At 39.2% G+C, this 9,186-nt stretch overlaps 1 protein-coding gene across 1 annotated transcript in view; it reads right to left on the bottom strand.

Annotated features, from left to right (window-relative positions):
- Positions 1 to 9,186, bottom strand: part of GAREM1 (GRB2 associated regulator of MAPK1 subtype 1) — a 180,346-nt gene that overhangs the window by 110,917 nt on the left and 60,243 nt on the right. The window contains 1 exon segment of the mRNA XM_028523922.2: positions 5,312 to 5,452. Within this exon segment, the coding sequence (XP_028379723.1) occupies positions 5,312 to 5,452 (141 nt within the window).

Here is a 9,186-nt window from a genome sequence, read left to right as displayed (position 1 = left end):
GGGGGGCTAACTGTCTGACCCAGTGCCCGACAGTCATCTAGACGGTCTGAGCCAGCAGAATGCAGACGAATTCCGATTTCCATACTGTACATTTCTTGGGAAACATTTGCCTTTTGGGGAAGCACCAAGAAGTTAGAAAGTTTACCTAAAATTTGTCTGTGATGCCTTTTGAATAAACTTGCCTGAAAGCAATCGCTTGTCTAAACACTATGCCAATTTTTCTCGAGTGGTTTCTCCACTGTTAGCAAAATATGTGATGCTCACTGAACACGTCCCCTCTCTCAGAATCAATTGCTTATTATACTAAGAAAGCTCTTGTTATCCAAAATGAAAAACTTCTGCCAGAATGGGGGGTGTCTTTGCTTTTTTCCCAAAGCACATCAAATAATTTCAGAATTCAGAATAAGGCGCAATTCAGGGTGCAATTATGATAAAAACTTCAAGTCATATTTACCTTTTCTCAAAGTTTTATGACATTATTTACTTTCACATGAAAATTTCTGATAAAGAATATGGGAAAGTGCTCTGAATTGGGATTTCCTAAAAATGCTGAGCTTTGCTACTTTGCGGAATACGTGTGAGGAGAGCTGCCTACAGCGGCCCAGCATGGATGGGCTCTGCATGGTGCCAAGGGACACAATTTCCAGGGACCACAAAGTGAGGAGTGTGGCCTGGGACAGGACACAGCAGGGGTCCCGACTGGAACAGCATACTGACTGAAAACAATGGTGGCTACCTATTTCAGAAAATAAGGACAGGCTTGACGAAAATGAACGAGGCATATCACAGAGATACATGAGCCAGTGTGCACCCAAATGGTTAAATTTGGGATAAACTGAGCATCAAAATAAATAAGGACAGGAATATATTATAACCCACTGAATGGAAAATCCATAATTCCATGCTGATAACAAATGAATATATAAATGGAAAAGAAGAAAAATCTCTTTCTAATAGTAGAATGAGAACTAACAAATGTAAGAAGGAATGATGGTGTTAAGTTAGAAATGCGCCGTTTTCTCAGCTTCATTGTAAAAACTGAATCAGACAGAAAACATCAACAGTGGCTCAAGAGGTAAAGGGGGCAAGTTAGAGAAGGAACAGGATACACACAGAATCTCAAAGTTCTAGTAATCACAAAATCAATGGTAATAACACAGCAAAGAAATCAGACAACACCTTAACCAAGGGATCAAAGTTAATGTCACCAATAAGGGACGAGGGCCATCCCATGCCTCCTGTGTGACTGCCTGAGAAGGAGCCATCGTGTACACAGCAATCCAACCAAAAAGGCATAACCTAAATCTATCACAAGGGGACTGGGAAACCCAAACGGAAGGCTATTCTATTAAACAACTTGCCGATGTTGTTCAAAAACGTCATGACACACAAGGAAGGCTGAGGAGCCGCTCCAGGGAAAGGAGACTAACAGGACATGAGAGGGAAATCCAGTCAGGGGTCCTAGACTCGATGCTGTACTGGGGGGAAGAAATACAATGCAGGTCGTTACTGGGGCATCTGACAAAACTGGAACATGGCCTGAAGATTAAAGTATTAAATGCCCTGAATTTGCTAATAGTACTGGGGTTACATAAGAGGATATCCTTGTTCTTAGGAAATACACGGAGAAGAATTAGGGGGATATATGCTGCCTACACTCAAATGACTCAGAAAAAGTAAGTGTGATGTGTGAATGTGTGTGTGTAGAGAGAGAGAAGGAGGATGGGAAGAAAAGAAGACACAGAAAAATGATGTTAAAAATGTGTAAAACTAAATCAGTGGTATAAAGGAATAAATTATACTATTGTAACTTCAAAATAAAATGTTAAAAAAAAAATCAGCAGCCAAGACAATTTTGAGGGGTATCAGTGTTCGGCTTGCTTTAATGAGCAGAAAAGTAATTCAACTTGTAATTAATGAAAATAGAATTAAATGTTGTTGTTATCGTTATCATAATCATCACCATGAATGTTTATGGAGCACTTATTAAGTGATAAGTACTCAGAAAGGTGTTTCACTTGCATTACCTCTTTTATTCTTCACAACTACCCTAAGGGAAAGGCACTAGGGTTATCCCCAGTTTATAGATGAGGTAGTGAAAGTTTAGAGAGGTTTAGTAACTTGCCCAAAGTAATACAGGCAGTAAATGGCAGAACTAGAAACCCAACTTGGTTGATTACAAATCTGGTGGGACTTATTACTATGTTAAACTTATTTAATTTTTAATTATTTATTAATTTTCCTCAAAGAAAGAGAGATGAATCTCAACCTAAATGAAATTCTGAGCAATTAGTAAAATATGCTTGGATAAAGATTTCTTCTAATTATAATTACAGCACTAAATAAATCAGAGACATGAACAGCATTTTTGTTCCCCATAATTTACTTTATGTTCTCTTTCTTCCAAGGGCTGAACTTGGTAATACACAAATTCTTTGAAAAAATGTACCCCAGTATGTCCTTTGAGATGATCTTATCAAATGTCTCATAACCATTTGGTCCTTGCTATGGAATGAATGTTTGCGTCCTTCTAAAATGCGATGTTGAAGCCTAAATCCCCAATGTGATGGCGTTTGGAGGAGGAGCCTTTGGAAGGTGATTCGGTCCTGAGGGTAGAATTCTCGTGAATGGGATTAATGCCCTTATAAGAAGAGACACGAGAAAGACAATTACTCCCTCTCCACCACGTGAGGACACAATGAGAATACCACCATCTGCAAACCAGGAAGTGGGCCCTCACCAGATACCAGATCTGTCAGTGCCTTGACCTTGGACTTCCCGGACTCCAGAACTGTGAGAAATAAATTTCTGTTGTTTATAGTCCATCCCATCTGCGGTATTTTGTTGTAGTAGACTGAACTAATACAGTTTTATTTCAAGGTTTTCTTCCTTTAAACACATTTTCTCTCCTTTCATGAAAAGTGGTGGATCTTAGCATTTGGATCCTTTTAGTCTTGACACCTCAATTTTACATAAAAAATGTTATCACTTGCAACACACTGCCTAATTTCCCAAATCAGTGTACTATTATCATCATTGTAGATAAAGAGTAAACTGCTAAACATACCATAGCTTTCTTCCCAGTGGAAGCAGAATGACTATTAATAAAAAAAAGTTCAAAACAATAAAACATTTGCAAATACTTGCAGGTGCTTGGGGAAATCTAATCATCTGACACAGTGACTGTCCATTCCAGAACAAAGGATCCCCAACCGAGGCTGTAATTTTACCACAGGAGGAACCCAGCCCCGACTCAAGACCAATGAAACCAGAACCTCTGGAGATGGGACGTGGGTCACCGGTCATTTGAAGCTTCCTGATGGTTCCAATGTGTAGCCAAGTTTGAGGTTGCTAGATCGAGCATCTATAGCCATAGACCATCACATCTTTTGTGTACAGAGCCAAAGGATTCATAAAAGCTTTTTAGAATTGGTCTCACTAGTTAAGGAATGTGCAGGCCAACTGGTGAGCGAAGATCTGTGTGTACGTAGGAAGCAGGAACTGAATGAAGACCAAGGACATGTGCCAAATGAACGTGATACACAATGATCACATCAGGAGACTACGTGAGGACAGTAAGTGACTCCTGCACCCTCTGGGCACAGTGACGGGTTCTGATATGAGCAAAGCTGAGGAAGGTGGCCTTGGACAGGGAATGGTGTAAGTGGAAAAGTATCCTGTACATCCAGGAAACAGTGAGGTGACTAGCTTAGAGTGGGAGGTTCACTCTTCAGAGTAGAAAAGGTAAGCATGAAGAAGTGAAACAGAACCAGCAGCTGGAGGGCCTTGAGCAACAAGTCGGAAAGTCCAGTAGCGGTTTGGAGATTTGTGGAAATGATGGAACGAAAGCTCTCCTTCGGGAGGACTGATCTGACAGAGCTATTCACGTGGGTTTGGGAGAAAAACTAAAACTCTATCTAGTAAGAGAGAAAAACGCAACAGATTAGGTAAAATTGCATGGGGATGAAGTATAATCTTATACCTTCCTTTTCAGTTGTCCACAAAAGACAGGAACCAGACACCTGGGGTGCTAAAAACAGCACGGATCTCACCTGCTGTTGATCTAGCACAGGAGAGGCTGATGGCCTGGAGGCCCCGAGGCATCCTCTTCCCCTCTGGCCTGGCTCAAAGCCTCACAGTAGTAACACTTTCTGCAACTAAGAGTCCCCCCTTTTTCTGTAAAAGGCTACTCCTTTGACTAAGAAATGTAATTCTAGGGGACAAAGTCTCAGGTAAGATAAATGCTTTCTTATAATGTTTTTCTTCTTGGAATAAAAAAGGGTTTTTGAGAAGCTGGATGATTCCAGGTCATACTGGCAATTAAAGACTTTTAGGAATAAAAAAGGGGACCAAAACACTCATGATTCAATAAATATTTATTGAACATGTATTAATACTATTTGCTGCTGTTCTAGACATCGGGAAGAAATACAGCAAGGTCCCTTTTCTAAACAGAAAACTCTGTGGGTACTGTAGAGGTTTCACTCAAAAACATAATAGTAGTCTAAGGCTACCCAATTTTTAGCTAACTGTCCTGCTACAGATCTTAAAACAATAGGCAAAAAAAAAAAAGGTCAAGGTCCTTTATATAATGAACTATAAGCACCACAGAAAGTATAGGGTGACAAAGCATTTATGTATGTATAATCAAGCTACTAGATGTATCCTAACCTCTAAAACAGTATTAGCACATAAATGCACTTGAGAAAAATTGAACGGCATTGTTGAGCTGAATGGAGTCCAAAGTGAGGTGAGAAGGCGGCTATTATTCTGATTTAACAAAAGCAGTGAGGTCATCTCAGCTGCCCGTGTTCTAAATGCCGTGTTTGCAAAGAGGGGCATGCCCAGGTATCTGAACCTCCAATCCAAATGCTTTAAAAACCAGACAAATGCTTGTTTGTGAAATGGTGTCTTATAAAACCATGCCATCAGAGTCGCTCACAAAAGCTACATTCAAATAGTACCCAGGGTAATTCAGAGACTTCGAAGCTCAGAGGTTTGCTACACATACCGACGGTCATTCCAAGATTGCAGAGAACACGCTTGTGTTCGTAAAATTTTCATTTTATAAATCTCTAATAAGAATCCATGTTTACCTACATGCATTAATTAGAAATACCCACAACAAAAGGAATCTCAGTTTCCAATGACTGGTCAAACAACCACACAAAAGTGTTTGATTCTTCTTTTTCTGTGTAATTATACTCTCTAGTTTATAGACAATTTCTATTTTCTCACCGTGGAGAAAAAAAAATCAGCACACTCAAGTTCCCTTCCCCGCCCACTGCTTGCCCCGTGACAGGAGCCTCACCCGCATAGTGGACTGGGATCTCTATCTTCGGCCCGATGACGTAGTGGCCCTCCTCCAGGCTGTGGGCGGTGATGGTGGTCCACTGCCGGCAGGAGTGGATCAGAAGGTAGTCGTTTTCCCGCAGCCCTTCTATGCATTCTCCTGGAAAACACAATTTTACACGAGAAACTTAGACTTAGCATATGCTTACTTCATACCCTGAAATAAAATTTCATTAGGTAAAACTTCACTTGTGCAGAAGTTAATGAGTCATCCCAAAAGGAGATAAAGTTCACTTACGAATTAGCAATAAAAAAAGCATTCCATGCCAAATTGACAATTTCATTCAAGATGCCATAGAAATGTTTCTTAATTATTTGAAAAGAGATTTTCGAATACTTCATTTATCTAAATAATTATATTTCAATGATTGTAAAACAAATATTAAGTGCTTACATTAAATAAGCACATACTATTTCATGTAACACAGCAACATTACGAGGTAGGTATTAGTCCTTCTTTACAAGTGGAAAAAAAATCAGTGTTTAGAATGTTAAATAACATGTCTAAACCCACAGATTGAATAAATGTTGAATTGATTCCAAAGCTTATGCTCTTAAACACTACAATATAACTACCAAAAATAAATAATAAACTTATCTCTGTTTGAAACAGTAGTTGAAAATGCCTATTTCTCCTTTTAAATTTTACATATTTTGCCAGTCCTCTCTGGCCTCCTACCTAACTTCCCAATCAATTAAAAACAGTGAAGTTTAAAGCATACAAATGAAATTTCTTTTCATTTTAATAATTTCTAATATACACTCTTAGCATTTGAACTGATGACAAACTATTTCAAAAGAGAAATCCATTTCCTGAAACTTAAAGATGGCTTTCCAGATGCTGAAATGATCCCTCCCATTAATCCTGGTTTAGGAATTTTAAATGCTCAAAGAAAATACCTCAAAAAGGCTAATTTTTTATACAGAAAAGCAGCAACCTACCTTATTTTTGCTGTTTATTATATTGTAATAATTAAAAGAGCTATTGGTGATTTAACTGTATGCTTTGACATGGCATTTATAGATCCCTCAAAGATTCTTAAAAGTTTCAGTACTTTTTCAGTTAAAAAAAAGAGCAGAGAAGACTGTAATGGTCAACTTGGTTATCACAGCCACAAACTATCAAATTTGTTCCCAAACCAATAAGGCTATACTTTTTAATACAGTCTTAATGCAAGAATATGCTATCTTTGTTACAAGAAATACTAAGAGTTAAAAGCTTTATTGTGGGGGAAGGGCACAGAAATAGGCTTCAAAGTGGATAGCTTAGCAGGAGGGGGGGGTGTCCTGTTGGGGAGGGATATACTTTCAAACCAGACCCCCCTGCCCCTCACACTTTGGGAGGGCAAGGTTCATAAAGGTACCATCTGGAGAGGCCAGTGGTTCTCACCAGCCCTTTGCATCTCTCAAGCATGTCAGGACAGGAAAGAAAGATCTAGAAGCACTGCCCATAGTATAGCCCCCTCAAAGCTCCCCAACAAGGGTACAGGGTATGGGCACTAACACAGCAATTGAGAGTTACAAGCTGGGACTTCAGAGTCCAGCAGACCTCGTGTAGCCTTAGCTCTGCCCCCAGCACTGTGTGGTCCTGGGCAGGCACCTGCTCTTCACCCAGGAGACGCGGCAACAACAGTCCCTGCTTCTTCACAGAGTGCTTGTAAAACTAATTGGTGACAGGGATGGACACTGTGGAGCACTAGCTCTGTCATCATGTTAGGAGTGATTAGGAAACATTAGCTATTTATTTATTGTAGATTTTCCCTCCCTAAAATTACACTGTAATTTAGGTCATATTATCCTTTTATAGGTGAGGAAATGATCTTCAGAGCAGTCAAGCAACTTGCCCAGAGCTACACAGCTAGTAAATGGCAGAAAGGGAGGTCAGGATCTCTCTCCCTATCTCTACATCTCTCTCCTGCTCTTCCAACCCCACACCTTGCCTTGAAAACCATCAACACCACCCCTGGCAGATGTGGCTCAATTGGTTGGGTGTTGTCCTGCAAATCAAAAGGTTGCTGGTTCTATTTCTGGTCAGGGCACATGCCTGGGTTGCAGATTCTGGACCCAGTTGGGGAGCGAGAAAGAGGCAACTGATCAATGTTTCTCTCTCACATCGATATTTCTCTTGCTCTCTTTCTTCCTCCATTTCCCTCTCTTTAGAACAAATAAAAGAAAATTCTTTTAAAAAAAGCCATTGACAATAATCCAAGAAACAGGGAGAAAGTGCCCTTTGTCTTCAAGTCTCGCCAGTTCACTGACAAGCACTGTTCCCAATACTTGGGACACACGTGTCAGAAAACAAAATTAAAGATCCCTGTCCTAGGATGCTTTCTATTCAATGGGAAGGAGACAGACAATACCATGACCAAGAATGGCTAAATACAAATTAATTAGAAAGTGAAAGGTGCTTTGGGTAAAGGGTCAGAGGTTCAGAAGAAAAGGGAGAAGTTTGCAAGTTTGTCATTTTATCCAGCAAACATTTGTTTACTTACTTTGCCTTTAAAAAACAGCCCTGAGCTACAGTAATAGACCAATGGAGATATTTACTGTGTAAAATTTGATGGCCAACAAACACTTATTGAATATGTTTTATGGACAAACCAATGGGGGAGTGGGCAAAAATATGATGACTTGGTCCCTGCATTCAAGTCAACATTCTTGTCAGGGAGATGCACTCACATGTAATTTCACAGATGGTAGGTGGGATGCGATGAGCCCTCTGCCAGAGGAAGAAGAAATCTAGAGTGGAGATGAGGACTTTCGCACACAAGATCAAGAAAACCTTAACAAGCATATCAAGCATCAGGGCTTGTCCTTCTTGGATGGATGAGATGGGCTTGGATGAGAGGGAGGCAATGGGGAGCCACTGGAGAGTTTGGGATAAGAGAATGGCCAAAACGCTACTTTCAGAAAATTAATCTGGTGGTGCTCTGAATGATGAACAGGAGAAAGGAGAAACCAGAGCTCTGCAGTGCATACAGGAAACTCGGAGAGAAAACACACTGCCATTCAGGGAAAAAAGAAAAATGTCATTTTCTGCAGCTAAACTGTTGTATCATAAAAACTGTTTTAATTTTATTCCACAGTGGGCTTTAAAAAGGCAGCTAAGAAACAACTGCAGTCAAGTTAATCAAAATGAAAATTTAATGTTAAGTCCTACTGCTAGCTCATGTAGTAAACTCTATCAAGAGGATTCAGAATGATTTTTGAAGCCATAAAGTAGTAAGAAACCAAGGCCTATTTTTGAGCTTATGTCTTTTTTACTTTTTTAAACAGCTGAACCATGTGCTTGCTTTAGGCAAAAGAAGTTTCACAAAAATTGTCTAGAAATAAAACTTAATATAATCACTTAAAATATCCTAGGGTAGGCCACTAATAGAGAAATTACATTAAATGAACTCATAAAGTAAACAATTCTTCTGTGATATCATTATCCTGTTGCTTGACTGCTATGTATAACATACTAAACTTATATATTTAGTTCAATCATGTAATAATAACAGAGGTCTGAAAGAATTATGTGTTAAATTCCAAAATATGGTAATGTTGTCCTGAAATTTCCTCACGTCAAGAATGATTCTGGGATATACTTTAACTAGTCTAGTATGAACCTGACCTCTTCAACATTAAGTTTTATATACCTGTTAAATTTTTTTTTAATGTTATTAGAACATTTAAAATCTATGAATCCTTGAGAGTAAGTCTGCTTAAAGAAAGAAGACTCAAACTCAAATTGAGATTTTTAAATAAGTATTTATCACCTGGACACACATAGATTCTGTTTGTTTGGCTGCTGGGCCTGATTATTCTCCTGATTCACTCTTCTGATCTCTC

This window comes from Phyllostomus discolor, chromosome 9 (genome assembly GCF_004126475.2).
Source record: "Phyllostomus discolor isolate MPI-MPIP mPhyDis1 chromosome 9, mPhyDis1.pri.v3, whole genome shotgun sequence".
NCBI classification, from domain to species: Eukaryota; Metazoa; Chordata; class Mammalia; order Chiroptera; family Phyllostomidae; genus Phyllostomus; species Phyllostomus discolor.
The sequence above is the reverse complement of the archived record's forward strand: the minus strand, read 5'-3'. Positions and strand labels throughout refer to the sequence as shown.